General features: G+C 25.3%; 1 protein-coding gene across 7 annotated transcripts in view; it reads right to left on the bottom strand.

The window, feature by feature from the left end:
- The window catches only part of LOC101236386 (ras-specific guanine nucleotide-releasing factor RalGPS2), a 71,145-nt gene that overhangs the window by 46,278 nt on the left and 6,042 nt on the right, over positions 1-18,825 (bottom strand). For 2 of the 7 annotated variants that reach the window (XM_065790869.1, XM_065790870.1), the window contains exons 3-5: positions 9,168-9,251; positions 8,141-8,236; positions 5,483-5,533 (exon numbers count right to left, since the gene is read on the bottom strand). In XM_065790869.1, the coding sequence (XP_065646941.1) occupies positions 5,483-5,533; positions 8,141-8,236; positions 9,168-9,239 (219 nt within the window). In that variant the 5' untranslated portion in view covers positions 9,240-9,251. Of the gene's footprint in view, positions 1-5,482; positions 5,534-8,140; positions 8,237-9,167; positions 9,252-10,068; positions 10,144-11,566; positions 11,654-12,276; positions 12,340-17,658; positions 18,136-18,825 lie in introns of those variants that run through there. The other 5 variants (XM_065790866.1, XM_065790868.1, XM_065790871.1 and 2 more) reach the window with 5 other exon arrangements.

The following is an 18,825-nucleotide window of genomic DNA, read 5'->3' as shown; positions in this document are numbered from 1 at the left end:
TTGATTATTAAAAAAAGTTTTTAAACCAATGGTTTTAGAAATATTGTTGTTTTACGAGTAATTTTTAATAATTGACTGATATTTTTTTAAATTCATTTGATTTACCATTGATATCATCAAGTATGGGAGTTAAAATCAAGGAATGGTCCCAAGCTCAACGCAATTTGGTTATTGACTTGTTCAAGCAAGGTAAAACATTTAGGTCGATAAATAAAGCGACTGGAATGGCATTAGGAACCATCAGCGATCTGATTAAAAAGTATAATATGTTTGGATATGTGCAAAATCAGCCCAGATTCGGAGCAAAGCGTAAAACAACATCAAGAATAGATCGACAAATTGTCAAGATGGTGCAAAAAAACCGCTTTTTCTCAGCACCAAAAGTGTCAAGCCTCCTTGAGAAAGATTTTGGGTTAAAAGTGAGCTCATGTACTATTCGAAATCGATTGAAAGAAAGTGTATCCAAAGCAAGAGTTCCACACAAGAAACCATTCCTTTCAAAAATCGATCGAAAACGAAGACTTGCATTTGCTAAAAAATATGTAAATATGCAAGTATCATTCTGGAGGAAAGTTTTGTGGACGGACGAGTCAAAATTTAATCTTGTGAAGTCCGATGGAGCTCAAAAAGTATGGAGAAAAAAAGGGGAAGCATTCACACTCAGTTGTATTCGAGACACAGTAAAATTTAGTGGAGGCAATGTTATGGTATGGGGATCAATGGCTTGGAACGGAACAGGAAAACTGGAGTTTATTGATGGAATTATGGACTCTGAGGTTTATGTTAACATTCTCAATAAAAAATCTTCTGGCTTCAACTAAAAAACTGCGATTAGGAAAACCTTTTATCTTTCAACAAGAAAATGACCCTAAACATACATCAAAGAAAGCAAAAGAGTTTTTTATCCAAAAGCAAATTGAGTTACTTGAATGGCCTGCGCAAAGTCCAGATCTCAATCCAACTGAACATCTCTGGGCTATTCTGGATAAAAAATGTGGCACACGATGTCTAAAAAGAAAAGAAGATTTAAAAATCATGCTCCAAGAAGCTTGGGCTGATATCGACTCAGATACGACAAAGAAATTAGTTGAAATGATGCCATGTTGACTTGCAGAAGTGGAACTAAAATAAAATGCAATAAAATGCTTGCTAATGGCAGTTTTCAGTTAGCAAAATTGTCATATTATCTTAAATCTGTCTACCTAGGAAAAATGCTAATGATTTAAGAGAGCCAGAACTTTAGCCAAGCTAGATTTTGCTCCAAAACAAAAACCGTGTTTAGAAGTATCATACAAAGTTGCATTGTCCAAAAAAAAGCCTCACACTTTTGCAGAAACTCTCCTGAAGCTTTGTTAACTAGACATAGTAGAACTTATGTGTGGTGCCTTGTTTACTAGACAGTAGAACTTGTGTGCTCAAAGAAAGAAAGCTTAGGCGATCGAACTAAAAGTTTACCCTTTTTAAACAAGCAACCTCCATATTGATTCTGTTTGCTACTATGTGAGCCAGAGTTCTCAGCTTTAGTCTCAATAAAAACTAAAAATTATAACCCAACATAAAAGAGTATATGCCTTATACATTGTCTAAGAGAATTCTTCAAGTTAGTGTGCTAATTGACAAGAAACACCAGCAGCCATCTTATTAAAAAACTGTCATATGCTAAACTTTACTTGATACTAATAAATAAAGGTGTTTTTTTTCCATGCCTTTTTTTTCTTTCCATTTACATTTACAATTAAGTTCATCTTCCATATAAAAACTTTGAAAAGAGTTCATCAGATTGTTAAAATGTTGAAAAGGGTCCATCAGATGGCTAAAATTTTGAGAATGGTCTGTGACTGCAAAAAAGTTAAGAACCACAGATATATAGGTGTATAGAAAACAGAATTAGAGGTGAGGTTTTACATGATTGACTGTAAACTTTATTGTCAAGCATATCTATTAATAAATTATGTTTGTTAATTAAATTTTATTTTTTTAACCTGAAATTTTGCTTATTTAAACCAATAAAGCTTTATTTCTTCTTTCCATTTCATTTAGCTAAAAATGAAACTCTTGTTCTAACAGAATAAATTCTAAACTCATTATATTAACACTGCATCAATACAAACAAATTATTTTTTCTTAATCGACGTGCTAGTCCTTGACGCTCTTTAGATATATTGACAAATTTATTTGAATGAGTGTTAAATAATGGACTTTTACCATTGGCTATATCATTAAGCTCAATTTTTAAAAGGTCTAACTTTAAGTTTATCTTTGAATAGACTAGGTTTCGCGATTGTAAAAATATCAGCCAGTAAAAGCAAAAATAGTATATTATCAGGAACAAGTAATTGATATGTTAGAAAATTAAGTTATTGATATTTTTATGAAAGGAATTATAAAAATATAAAATGCTAAGCATTTCTTATTTTAATCCAATCAAAACGTGCATTTTACATTTTAATCCAATAGTAACATATTCCATATCTCATCCGCATGAATTCGAATTAAGCATTCTGATTGACTTAAAATACATTTATAATCTGCTTTAAAAGTCATTTGCAAATGTTGCTTTTTCTAAACGACATTAAAAACAATTTGTAATTATGACAATAAATTTTAATATTACAAAATCGCATCACAATAAGTAATAAAGAATTTTTTTAATTAATTTTTTTTTCACAAACTTAATGCTAATACAAAATTGTTTTAACCCTTTCAGGCCCAACATATGACAATTATCTGCATTTTAAAGGTCTTCTTAAGATTTTATATACTATAGGCACTGTTAGCATAAAATTATAAATTTTTCTTTGGCCCTCGTTTTAGTTGCCATGGAAACTATAACGGGACAGATATGTCCCGACAGGCAAAAAAGAAGTAAAATATGTTTATATATATATATATATATATATATATATATATATATATATATATAATATATATATATATATATATATGCATATTACATTTTCACATGAGCTGCATTTAGGTAGACTGTCTGGTTAGGGGAGAGTAGAACTGGGTGGCTAAGTAAGATTAGGTGAGTGGTGGTGTTGGGTGTAAGGGTGATATTAAATGGGTTCTTTTTTGGTGAAAATTTATTTTATAATTATTTTACCAGGGCTAAGTAATTCTACATTCCCATTTAGGGAAATGTAGAATTACTTAGCCCTGGTAAAATAATTATAAAAGAAATATTTCTATATAAACCAAATAACTTTGTATATTACATATGATACACTCTAAAACAATTTCTTTTAACATTTATGCATAAATAAACTTTGCATGTGCTGCACTCGATGAAAGGTTGTGCTTCACTTTTATTTTTGAAGCATACTTCGCACATTCCTCGACATGAACTATGCTCTGGCAAATGGATGCCTAGATTTTTCTTCCGAATTGATACCAGAATAGAAAAATTTGATTTTCTTTTTTTGTTAGTAGACAACTCGCATGATTGACTTGATGAAATTAATCGCCAAATTTTTGGTGCTTTACCTATTGTTACTAATGATTGTGTCACTAATCTTCGAAAATTGAGAAAACTGATATTATCTTTCAATTTCTTGTAGACAACATTAGCATTGCAAACAGTCCTATCAATTAGATCAAAAAGAATGTGGTGCCACCACTTTAGAGATTTCCTGGATGTGCCATAAAGAGAACAAAGCATATCAGCTTTGTCAACACCCCCATATAAGTGCTATAGTCTTTTACTGCCTGAGATCATCACAATACTGCCATCTTTATTTTTTCATTTGATCTCTGTTGCCATGAAAAGTTAGATATGACATGCATTGGTCTATTATCCATCCATTTATAAACTAAAATGTTATCTGTAGAAACTCTGTAATCAAAGCCTCCCCTCTTTAAATCTTTATCTTTACATAAATTTTTAGGCACTTTCTATCGATATCCAAAGTTCCACAACACAATATATGAGAATAAATACTCCATGAGAGGAACAGACATGAAGTAGTTGTCAATGTAAACTTCATGATATTTTCCTTGTAAAGATTTCATCATTTGATAAACAACATTATCACCTAATCCAAAATACTTTGGAATTGTATGATCAATAAATTTATTGTTTTTTCCCTGATATATTTCAAATTTAAAAAGGTATCCATCCATATCAGCCATCGACCAAAGCTTGTATCCCCTTTTAATTGGTTTGTTAGGATTATATTGTTTTAAAGAGCTACAACCCTTAAAAAGCATTATGCTCTCATCAATACTAAGAAAACGCGATACATTGTATAATTTGGTAAAGTTGTTATTCAAACTGTCTATCAATGGACGTAACTTATATAATTTATTTTTATTGTCAGCAGTATTGCAATGTTGTTGTTTAAATGTATATTTGAAAGTATTTGAATAAACCTATTTTGTGGAATGATATCTGAAACAAATGGCACTGTCAAATCGGTTTCATTACTCCAGTAGTTTCTCCAGGAAGGAAGCTTATGATACCCCATTACCATATTGATTCCAATGAAAGCATACAAATCGTTTTTTGTTAGCACTGGAACTTTTTTCTGCAACTGATGTATATACAAGTTACTCTGATAAGTAATAGATTCCATAATTTCATCGTCAAAGTATTTCAAAAAATAATCTACTGGGTTTTCGCATTCATCAAAATAAACATTTACAGGACCTGTACATGAACAAATGATTCAAAATTATTTTTACTTATCGTTACTAATCATTAATTTATACAATGGTTAATCATTAATTTATTTCTCTCTGTCATCTTGCTCAGCTTGAATTCGGTCTACTAATACAAAATCTTCATCCTCTGTATCTGATGATTCCAGATCACTGTAATTTTCAATTGGAATATCTTCTAAAATAATAATTCCAACTTCAGCAGCAGAGTAATATCTTTTTTGACTCATTTTTTACTTTTTTTTACTAAAAGATTGCAACAAATAAACATTTCATACAAAAAAGACTTCAAAAAAACAATACAAGAACGATAATGCAGATATAAAGTATTTTTTTTATTCTACTAAGATTAAATAATATACAAAATAAGTTTCAAAGGTATAGATCCTTTACAGAACTACATATTATAATGTAGCTTACTAAATCTAAGTAACATATATTAATTGTCACTGTTTTATGAATTAAAAAAATAAACTCAAAAAACCCGAATACACGCGAAAGAAACCGTGACAAAAAGTTAATTGGAAGTGTTGCATAACTAGGTGACAAATGTTTTGATTAATTTGTATACAGATATAAACAAAAGCTGAACCTCTATATAGTTTTAAATGAACCGGGACATATATGTCCCGTCGGGCTGGAAAGGTTTAATTTGAGTTTGGGCAAAAATTTAGGGGCCCATACCGGTATACCAGTATAAAAACCAGCCTGGATACGTCGCCATATATACATACATACATACATACATAGAGCTAAAAAATAAAAATTGATTTTAACATACAATTTTTTTAAATAGAAAGGGAATAAAAACTTTTTCTCTTACCTCAGGTCCAATTTTTTGAAAAAGAGGCAGATCAATTAAAGTAAGTTGATTCTAAAGAGAAAATTTTTTTAAAAAATAGTAAAAAGTTAATAAAATTTTTAATGTTTAAATTAAATAATCATGAGTAACACTTTTCTATTTCCTTCAGTTGTATTTTACATTTACTTTTACACTCAGATGTATTTTACAGTTACTTTTACATTCAGTTGTATTTACTTTTAGCCTTATCCTTATTTCATTATTCTTATAGCTAATTTTAAACACAATATAATTGTATTTATAAAAAACAGAAAGTGTATACATATTTACAAAGAACAGAAAAGGTATACATATTTACAGTGGTGGCTCAAAAAATTAGAGCCACCTCGAAATTTAGACAATATTTGAGTTTCGACTGTGAAATTAATTAAAATACATACGGATGTCCAGTTTTTGTCATTTCGCATTGTTAATTACTTTGTTTTGAACATATTTTTACAATGACAACACTATTGAGCGGTTTAGAGTGAAGTTAGTTGCATTATTGCAGAAGATGTCACATTTTAGCACGTGTTGTACTGAGCGATAGTTGTGTTTCTGGCGGTTTTTATTTGTTGATTTTATATTTTTACACCAAAATTTGTTTATTTTACTATTCAACACTTATTATATATTCTATTTACAAGTAAGTTATCATTATTTTACAACTTTTTAATCATATTTAGGTAAATTTTGCTATTTTTTAAAATAATTGGTGTTTTTAAGGTATGGGCAAAGAGAAAGATATTTCTCCCACAAAACTAGAGCTTATTCAAGGATATTTGTCGAGTGGAAATCATTCCAACAGGCAAATTGCCAAGTGTGTGAATGTTTCCAGACTAACAGTCGATAGGATTAAAAGAAAACTGGACAATAATCAATCACTAAAATTGAATAAAAGAAAAAATTGTGGACGAAATCGAATTACAACGCCTCGCACCGAAAGAAAAATAAGGGATATTGTGATAGAAAATAGGAGAAAATCGAAAAAAGTGCTTAAGGAAATCATAAACAATGAAGGTATAACATTATCCCTTGCAACACTTCGGAGAAGAATGGCGGAGCAGGGGTTTAAGGCCTGTAGACCAGCCAAAAAACCAAGGCTCACCCAGGCAATGAAGGATAAACGTCTCCAATAGGCTAAAAATCATCGCCATTTTACCACTGATGATTGGGAAAGAGTAAGTACTCAGTTTCTCTTCATAAACACATTAAAATTTAAACGAATACCATATTAAAAAAAAAGAATATAAGTATTTCATCAAAAATATTAACCCAATTTTGAAAATTTTAGGTTTGCTTCTCAGATGAATCCACATTGGAAATTTTATTGAATATGATATATGGATAAAACTAATTTCGTCCGAAGAAGGACAGGTGAAATGTTCAATGAAGATTGTCTTGTGGAGAGGGTGAAGCACCCGCTAAAAATTATGGTCTGGTCAGTCATTAGTAGCCAGGGTACTGGAAGGTTATACATTGTAAAAAATACAATGCGGCAGGACCAGTACATGCAAGTCTTGAAGGAAAGAATGATTCCTCAAGCGATGGAGTGGTATCCGAATGGGAACTTTACCTTCCAGCACGACTCTGCTCCATGCCATAAGGCAAAAACTGTAACAAAGTTTTTAGAGGCTGAAAAAATCCATGTATTACCCTGGCCAGGAAACTCGCCCGACCTAAATCCCATAGAAAATTTATGGGAATTGTTAAAGAGGGATATAAGTAAAAATCTTATAACAAATAAAAGAGATTTGATTGAAAAATTAATAAATGTTTGGCACCACAGCGAGGAAATAAAAAAAAATTGTCAAAACCTCATCAAAAGTATGACCAGAAGAGTTGAAGCCGTAATTGCTGCAAAAGGTGGCCACACTAAGTATTAGTGATTTTGTGTACAATATTTTGTATATCTTATTTATTTTTCCTAAATATACGTTACACTTCTATATTTTTGTCATTTACTATTATTTATATCCTATATTCCCAAAATAAATAGTTGTAAATTAAACTCATTACAAAATATAGGAAAAATCAGCTTCAGAATATGAAAATTTGTAAAAATGTTGGGTGGCTCTAATTTTTTGAGCCACCAATGTATAAAGAACAAAAAGTGTTATACATATTTATAAAGAACAGAAAGTGTTATATATATTTATAAAGACCAGAAAGTGTTAATTTTCTCAGTCAAATTATTCTAATCTTTGATTATGACAAATGTATTATATGACAATAACAATTTATTATACAACAACTCAGTCATGCCATATAATACATTGTTTGAAATATAATTCTAATCATGTCATAAATCACATTTTTTCATCATGATAATAAAAGTAGCCAATATCTTGCAACAATCCACAAAATAATTGCAATATTCAATTTACTTGCAATATTCCATTCTGCTCATAGTATTTTATTATAATGCTCTGATTTAGACATTAGTGTTATGCTATCAAAGTTAGTTGGAGCGTGCTACTAGTATCATGCTGATAAAGTTAGTTGGGGCATGCTACTTGTGTTATGCTTACAAATTTAGTTGGGGTGTGCTAGTAGGCAAATAATAAATGGTAGCTGCAAAATTATTGAAAAAAATTCAAATTAAAAAAACTTTTAGAAAAATGACAAATATAAGTTTACTGCAATATCTTCAGGTTGAACTTTTAGCACATCAAATACAACAGCATCAAATGCTTTTTCCTGTCCACTAGATTTGAGGTACTCAATATCTTTATCCTATAAAATTTAATTTGAAAATAGTGAAATTTTAGTTAAAAAAGTAAAAAAATAAGTTATACAAGTTATATAAAGGTTTAGAGATTATTTAGAAGCTGTTTTAAATAGCAAATAATGTAAAATAATGTATTAGAGTATCAAATTAGTTTTAAATAGCAAATAATGTATTAGAGTATCAAATTAGTTCTAATACAAGCAACTTGTCATAACTTAATATATCGACTTAACAAATTAATTCATAATAACTTTAATAAAATACTATGTATATAATATGATTATGTCATCTTAGAAGTAATTTTTAGAAACTTATTAAAGTTTTGTAAGTTTCTCAACATTTTTTAAAGCGCCTGGACACCAGAGACCAAGAGTAGAGAGTCTATTTGACTCCCGACTCTTGGTCTATGAGACTTGACATCGTAAAATGGTATAAACTGCATCAAGTAACCATTGTGGTATAATGCTAATTGATGAATAAATTTGACTAATTTGATGAATTTAAAAGATTTTAATTTAAAGAATGTTTTGTTAAAAACACAATAATCTTGCATATAGGTATATAGAAAACAAAATTAGAGGTTAGGTTTAATATAATATACTTGAAATTTTATAATCTAGAGCACCTATTACTAAATTTAAAAAATTTGAATTTAAACCAAAGATTTGTTAAAAACACAATAATCTTACATAAAGGAAACATACTACAATAATATCCTGTTTTAAACCTACCATATACAAAATTAAATGCAATGTTTATAAAACGTTTTGTTTACAAAATAATCCAATCGCAAAATTAAAATAAAGTCAAATTACAATTGGCTTATTAATTTGTTATAATAATCTTATTTATTAAAGGTTTTGAACATTACTTTATAACTAGCTATAAAGAATTAAAACAATTATAAGTTCATGTTTTTTTTTATTAAAAACTTGCCTTAATAAAATGAAGTTGAAGATCATCTGAAGCAGTTTTGTTTGATTTTATAAAGCCTTGTCTCTCACTCATTTCTTGATAGCACTAAAAAATATATCAAATATATAACAATCTAAACATGTGTGTGCATATATATATATATATATATATATATATATATATATATATATATATATATATATATATATATATATATATATATATATATATATATTATTATTACTTATTGTATACAAGCATACTTAGCTGTGCTCAACATGACTGATGATATCATACTGAACTACCCTTAGCTTTGGGTACATGCAACAACTGAGGGTTTTGGTAGCATCTACATTTGAAGGATATTTGATATGAGAACAAGAAGAAAAAAAATTCATTTTTTCTAATGAATACATTAGAAGAAAGAATTATCTTGATCAAACTATCCATTTCAAAAAAGAGTGAAAAAAATATGTATGTACCCTGCTGACTATAATAGTATGTACCCTGCTGACTATAATACGCCCTAGTAGAAGGCAAGATGCTAAAATTTAGATTTATATGGTGTCAAATGGGCACTGTACTGTGTAAACAAACATTTCATGGTAGCAAAAATCCAAAATAATTAAATGATCAAGTCAAGTTGTGTTGATTACTATTGACACTGAACAATTCTATGACTGCAAAAACGCATTGCAGAATGGATGATGATATTTTCAGGTATCATCCATTAAAATGTATTTGATCTAGAAGAAAGATCTACTGCAACACAATACTGGTTAATAAGCAGGACATCTGTTAAATGTAACTGATAGTATCTCAGAATTTGATGACTCATTGGTAATCTGTTATTTGTCCTCCTCTCATCAATGAGAGATGCAAACAATACCTTATTATCTGCTTCTAAGAGTCATATACTAACCTATTTATCATATAGGGAGACATGTTGATCTTATGTTGAGACATTTTGATCTCATAAGAAGACATGTTAATATCTAGTCTGAATTAGAAATAAATTTAACTGTGTTATTTAATATATGAACTAAAACAATTATACACATGGCATCAAAAAGTTTAGACTTTAAAAAACAAGATTTTAATCCAATCAATATCATTGTAAAACTGTATAATACCAGAATAAAAGTTAAGAATTTATGTTGTACTGTACTTTATATTGATTTTTGAAATAATTTCTAACTACAAAGTGTATTGGAACATGCAAGACACTTTATATGAAATTTTAAACCACTAGTGAACATAATATTATTTTAGTATAATATTAATTTAAATATTTATAACAAGTACCATTTTCAGTCTAAAATAACTTTTAGACAAATGGTACTTTTTAAATTATTTGTTAGTGTAAGAACACAAAATAACACATATGCTAAGCATAGTTAAAATTTTGTGACCTATCATTACTAATTAAAAATTATTTCAACTTGTTATAAACATTTTTTTTATAAACAGCAAAATTATCTTGAATAAAATAACAGAATTAAATTTGCACTTTTGCATAACAAATAAAAATAACATAACTAAATTTAGGTTTTTAAGGAATTTTTTGTTAAACTGAGTTAGAAACAAAAATATTAACCAGAAATCTAAAACAACTTATTAAATTTATAACTTTTATATAAAAATTGTGCAAAATTTTTTTCATTAATTTTTTTTTAATTTATTGATGATGTTTTTTAGATAAAGTATAATTAATCAATTGCTAAAAATCAAACATCCTATCTATAAAGGGAGTACAAAAATAAAATTTAGTTGATATATAATACAACTTATATAATTAAAATTAAAATCAACAGAATTAATTATAAAAGTAAATAAAATTTTTTTTTGTTCAAATTGACAATTACAAATAAAAGACAACATTTTAAATGAAATACCAAAAATATATTTTGATTCAATTTTTTAATTTACTTTAATATATTTCTATGCATTTATTTTTGATCAATTTAAAATGTCTAACTAAAATACCTAATAAACTATCAACACTAACTAAAAATATAAATTGATAGTAAATTCAAAAAAATTCAAACAAACACAAATATCTGATGATAAACTAAATGTTCCCATGCTCACGTCTTAAAACAATCAGACAATAGAAGCAATATTTCTTTAAGTAGTTATCTAATTATATTATGAGATTAACAATGCTATTCAAAAAAATTCATAATAGTAAGAAATATATATGCTCCATATATAACATTTTCATTATCAGATGGTAAACCTAAGAAGCATAATCTTATATTTATTAAAGTAATTTCCTTAAAAGAATATTCTTTATTATTTAATTAATTCATTACATTTTAATCCCATAACACCAATTGAATAAACTATACTTAATTTAAATAAAATGCATATTATTTTTATTTACTGTATATTTATTTATTTACTATATATTATATTACATTTGCTTCACCTTTCTCCCATGATATGGAGTAATATGTGAAGATCAACTGGAAATCTTTCTTCAAAATCATAAGTAAGAACTATAGAACATGAAAAATATTCTCAGAGACATAAAACATCATTTTCATAGGTTTTTTCACAAAAAATTCTTTCTGCAAATAGTTATTAATTTTCACAAAAACTGATCTGTTAAATAAGAAAGGTTTCACAAACTTTTATGTTTCTCAATTCATTGAAATATATTGAGGTTAATTAATTATTAACATATTTATAAATTATTAAACAGAATAGTAAAAACAGCTATGGCTAAATAAAACTGTTTCAGACTTAATCAATATATAAATGAAACTGTTTTAGACTTTCAATAATCAAATATATTCATTAATGAATTAACTAACAGTATGATTATTATTACTTACAGAAAGATTTTGTGAAAAAAGTGTTACAACTGGCGTTGGACATCCATGAAAATGGCAATATAAAGTAAAATCATAATTGCAATTAAAATAATACAATAAAATTGGCTTTATGTAATTAATAGTCATTGGTAACTGGTTTAAATATATATAAACTGATTTGTTTAAACTAAGAGATAAGAGATGTGCATATGACTTTATCAAAAACTTGTCCAATTTGAAAAGTATGAATACCAATAAAATATTAAAAAAAAAAAAAGTGCATATTTTAAACATTTAAGAAAAATGCCTACAAATTTTATATCTTCCATATTTGAAATTATGTGTTCTGCAAAATCCATGTTATTCTTGTGCTTTTTATAGTTAAATGAAAATCATTTCAAAAGAAAACATTTTTATTTTTTTTCCCCCTCTATAAACAATGTATTTTTTGAAATAACATCTTTAAAATATTAAACTTTAAAATGTAACATGAGCATTTTTTAAACTTTCAGATAATATTATCTCTCTTCAGGTTTCTTACTTTGATTTTTATCACTAAGTATTTTTAATTAACTTTTGTAACTAAAAATATTTCTTTTTACAACTTTAATGCTATATTTTTTTCATAGTATTTTTTTTTTTTTTTTTCAATAAATAAAATAACAATAACAATAATCATTAAAATTAACATTAATTTAATTTTCAATAGTTCAACTTAAATATCTAAATATAGATTTTAAAAGTAACAAAAAAAAAATACATAAAGATATGTAAATAAATAAACATAATATATATATATATATATATATATATATATATATATATATATATATATATATATATATATATATATATATATATATATATATATACATATATATATATAAACTATTTCATTAATTTGATTCTTGTTTTATTTAATTCTAATAGGTTGTTTTTATTTTTTTCTTAATTTAAAGTTTTAACCTGCATAATATTTATATTTAAAATTATTTCTTTACTTTCTGTTTTTCCATTTAGATTAAAATTGCAATATTTACTCTATTAAACATCCTATATATTTTAACTATTTAAAATTTAAGTAACATTTAAAATGAGACTATTCTCAGAGGCAGGTAACATTTTTGATGAAAAAAGAGCTATTTTGTTGCCCAAAACTGGATAGCAACTCTTTTTGTACCACAATATTCCTAAACTTCATTGCCCTGTAGGATAATGATTTTTTGATTTAATTTACACAGCCTGTGTCACGTCTTAAAAAAAAAGGTAAATAATAAATTCCAGCATTTTGGTGACGTGAAATGAAATAACTGCCCGAAAAGTTAACTCCCCGTTAAAACATTTTAACTCCCTGGTTAATCTATTTTGAAATAAATTAACCCTGGGAGTTCAATTATTTTAAAATATGGCAAAATGGATTAACCGGGAGCTTAAATAATTCTAACCCCAATCGTAATAAATTAACCTCTTTTAATACGCTATTTAAATAATTTAGCTTATAAGTTCTTCAAAATTGTGTAAGTAGTTTAGTTTAATATATTTTTTTAATATATATCTTCAGTTAGCGTTGAATAAAACTATTTTGTAATTGTTTATTTTTGATAAGTTTGTATATTGTTGTGAAAATAAAAAGGAGATCAAAATAATAATATTGCACAAACTTCAGCAAACCTTTCTCTTGCAATAATGTTTGAGATTATAGAGTTTATATAGCGAACTAGTTAGCTATCTAAACTCTATATATATATATATATATATATATATATATATATATATATATATATATATATATATATATATATATATATATATATATATATATATATCTATATATATATATACATATATATATATATCTATATATATATATATATATATATATATATATATATATATATATATATATATATATATATATATATATATATATAATATATATATATATATATATATATATATATATATTTATAGATATATATATATATATATATATATAATAATAATAATAAAAATGTTATAATATACATTATATAATTATACATATATAATAACATATATATGTATAATAATAATATTATATATATATATATATATATATATATATATATATATATATAAAATATATATATATATATATATATATATATATATATATATATATATATATATATATATAATATATATATATTTATATATATATATTGCCTTTTCAATTCTTTCCAAATAGTGGACATCATCATTTTTGACATCATTATTGCATGTTTCACTGCCACGCATCATTATAATCTGGACTCACATAGTGTATATCTTTTCTTTATTCCTTAATAATACACTTCTTGCTGTTAGAAGTGGAGATAATTCTCTGAAACTCAGACAATATTTTCTTATTGTAATTGTATGTTGTAGAAGTGATATATATATATATATATATATATATATATATATATATATATATATATATATATATATATATATATATATATATATATATATATATATATATATAACAATAATTTTAAATCTATTCTATAAAATAGAGTACTCAATGTTCTTAAAAGAACAGAGCAATAAATTAGTAGAAATTATAGATAGTAGATAGATAGTAGTATTCGATATACATATATATAAAATGTATAAATATTTAAGAATGATTTAGTGCTACTGTTACTATATCCATATCAATACTTATTAACAGATTTAAAAACAAATACATTTGGAAAACATCAAGTTGAAATACTTTTTCCGTAATTCATATAAGTTGTTCCAAAGGAGTTAATTTATTATGGGTGTTTATTTATTTCATGACAAAGGCCTAATTTATTGTAATTCCGGCTGGAATGGGAATGACCTAAAAGTTACAAATTCTGGCCAGAATTCCAGTACATGTATACTGTAATATAATATTATTTAGGTAATACTATATAACTATAGCATTTAAAATCAGACTTAAATTTAAAAAATAATTACATTAACTTAAAAATTATATAACTTGTCAATATTGATAAAAATAAAAAAAAACTACATAACTTGTCGAATATTTTATTATTCTAATTTCAAAAAATATATTAACTTAAAAGTTACGTAACTTGTCCAGTTTATATAAAAAAACTAAATAACCTGTCTAATATTTTAATACTGCCCTTCTTATACACACATATATATATTTTTTATATAGGCATGTTTTATGATAAATTTAAATAATAATTTGTTTAAAACTATTTTTCCATGTCTTTCTAAAAATCTTTTGAAAGACAATTTTCAAGTTTTTTATTTTATAAAAAATCTTCCATGATTTAATTACTATATTACTTTTTTTTGTTTGTTTGTTTCTATTTTTACAAAGAATTGTTTAAATTTTTTTATTTTTAACTTGACTAATCAGAGCATGAAATGATTAAAAATTACTATTTGAAATAGACAACTGTATTTTTTTAACAATTTTTTTTTTTAACAACTTTTTGGAAAAAATTAATATTTATAGAATTTAAAAATAATATATATATATAATATTTTTTAGTAATTTAAATTCATTCATTAAACAATCATTAGAAGTAATTTGTATAAGCGTTTTGTGTAACTTTAATAATATGTTTCAAAAGATAAATTTTTAAGTAATTTATTTTATACACAATTAAAAACGTAACAAAAAGCAATTTTTGCTTCAGGCTTGAGCTTCTTTTTAGTACTCATATATTTTTTTTTCCGTAAGGAATTGTTTTCTTTTTTCATTGTTATTTTTTATTTTCTTCTTAGTTTAAGTTTAGCCAGCGTTCCCTTTTTCATACTCATACTGCATACTCAATACAGTAATGTATCTATTCTGACAAATTTTGCTTGGAAAAATTACCTCAGCCCTATATTATTTCGCTCTGAAGTTGCAAGATTTTCAAGTTTTCTTAAACTTTTAAAGTTTGTTTTTTGAGTAACTAAAAAAACTATTTTGTATCTTTGGTCATTTTTCCAATCTGCCCTTTTATATATATATATATATATATATATATATATATATATATATATATATATATATATATATATATATATATATATATATATATATATATATATATATATATATATATATATATATATATATATATATACTATAGCATATTTATGTGAGCACTTGCTCACTTTTTTTGCTTATCTAAACCAATATGGCTTTTTTCTTTCAATATGGCTGGCGTTGTCTTGTTGAAAAACAAACTTTTTGCGTCGATATTTGTTTTTAAATGGAATCAAACATAATTTTAGCACATCAATGTATTCAGAACTTTTCATTTTGAAAGATGTAAATGCTAAATTTAACTTTCCGGTTGCTTAAGACCCAAGCCAAACCATCAAAGATCCACCATTAAAATTCCTTGTCAAAAAATATTTGGGTTCTCTCCTCAAATCATGCCAGTAGCCACTAAAACCATTAGGCTCATCAAGATTAAATTTTTTATCGTCCAAAAAAATCACCTGGTATTGAAAACAAAAATATTCAGCTATTTAGACATCTTACGTTTTCATGAGAATTTAATCTAAAATTTCTTACTTGTTCCCAATCGCATGCCATGTTTTCGCATGCGAATTCCACCCATTTCTGTTTGTGAAAGAGCTTCAAATTTGGTGCTTTATTGATTTTTGATCGTACAATGTTTAGGCTGTCTTCATGAACTTTCTTGACCGTCTCCTTGCAAACATTTAAAACCAAATCTGACTTAACTGTTTTCAAACTTTTTGATGAATTTAATGCGATTTGAACAATTCTGCGTTTTTCAAGGCCTGAAACCTTAGATTTCTTTGGTTTCTTCTTGATTGTTGCATAATCTGTTGGATTTTTAAAGAAATTACGGATAACATGATCTGATCTTTTCAATCTTCTAGCAATTTCTCGATTTGGAACTTTTTCTTGATAAGCCATTATTTGACCTTTTTCAATATCGGTAAGGACCTTTCCTTTCGGCATTTCGTTAAGTTCAACTTAATTTCGACTCACAAAATAAAAAATACTACAGAATATAAGAAATTTGCGACAAAAATTGTAAAAAATCTAGTGTGTCTATAGAAAATTGCTTGTCAAAACTCCTAAAAACTTTAGAGCATTTATAGAAAATTGCCATGTGAATATTAAAAATTTAATTATTTTAATACAATCAAGACAATTGATAATCAGATAATGGATCATTGTTTTCTTACATATACTTATTCAAAAGCACCGTTAGAACAATTTTATTACCACTGCAAGACTGTCAATCCACTAAATTCCACATGCGTCTATAGAAAATAGTTGCAGTGTATGTATATATATATATATATATATATATATATATATATATATATATATATATATATATATATATATATGTATGTATATATATATATATATATATATATATATATATATATATATATATATTATATATATATATGTATATATATGTATATATATGTATATATATATATATATATATATATATATATATATATATATATATATATATATATATATATAGAGAGAGAGAGAGAGAGAGAGAGAGAGAGAGAGAGAGAGATAAAAGTGTTAAAATATTGGAAATATTTGTAAATATTAAGAAAATATTCAAATGTTTTTTAAAACTTAGTTTCTTATTCTAATATTCTTGTTGAAATTAAAATCTTTGCTATTAATTACTAAACTAATAAAAAAAAAAGCAAAAATAATAATTCACCTTCTCTTCTTCTTTAATCCCACCATATTTTGTATACCTTTCCAAATCATTAAGAGTATACTTTTCTTTATAAGCCCATGACCTCCTTCGAAGAGGGCCCTTAATAACTTCAGGTAAACTCATCAGTATATTGGAATTTCTACGATCTTGTACTATCAAACCATGGCTATCCATTATTTAGCTATTTTATCAGATATGATTTCATTTAATAACAATCCAAAAAAATTTCATTGAACTGATTCATTTAAATTTTCCATAGAAAACCATCACTGAACTTGATTCTTATTTTTAAAAGGAGAACCAGCCATTATTTGTATATGGTGTTTTTAGTTTTAGAACACTTTTTTTTTATTAGTCAATGACAGAAAAAAATTTTATTAACTTTCTTGAGAAACTTACTATAGCCTACATATTAAATAACATAAAAATATTCTTTTATATTATTATTCGGCATATTATTATAAAAATACTATATTTGTTATACATACATACTTGTGTGTGTGTGTGTATTCAAATAAATAAAAAAAAAAAACATAATAGAAAACAAATAAAGACAAACAGTTATTTTTAAACACTTAGCAAAATAACCTTTAAAACTAACATCATCAAGAAATATCAACACTTATTAAGTAAATGTAGTGAATAAATGCTAAAGTAAATATCAAAATATTTTTAATTATAGAGCATAAAATTTTCTTTGTAACAAAAATGTTTAAATAAAACAGTTAACAAAAAAAATATTTTTAGAGTTAAAACATTTATCATTAGGACAACAACAACAACGGCCTTTCTTTATTATTGTCATACATAAGTAATTTTGTCACATAGTTATTTCATACTATATACACACAAATTTATTTATTATCATAGTACATCTTATTACTATTATTATATCATTATCACTATTATTTATTATTTTAAACAATATTATTAAGCTAATAATTATTAATGAAAAATAACATTAACAAATAGTAATAAAATTATTATTGTTGTTACAATTAATTTTTGTAATTATTACTATTATTATTACTTTTATTGTTATTGTTGTTATAATAAAATTAATAAAATAACTAAAAATTTTTTAACTATGATTAATATGTTTAACATAAGAAAGTGAAAGTTATATAATATCAATGGGTAAACATTTAGTTTTTTAACAAAGATTTT

This window comes from Hydra vulgaris, chromosome 02 (assembly GCF_038396675.1).
Source record: "Hydra vulgaris chromosome 02, alternate assembly HydraT2T_AEP".
NCBI classification, from domain to species: domain Eukaryota; kingdom Metazoa; phylum Cnidaria; class Hydrozoa; order Anthoathecata; family Hydridae; genus Hydra; species Hydra vulgaris.
The sequence above is the reverse complement of the archived record's forward strand: the minus strand, read 5'-3'. Positions and strand labels throughout refer to the sequence as shown.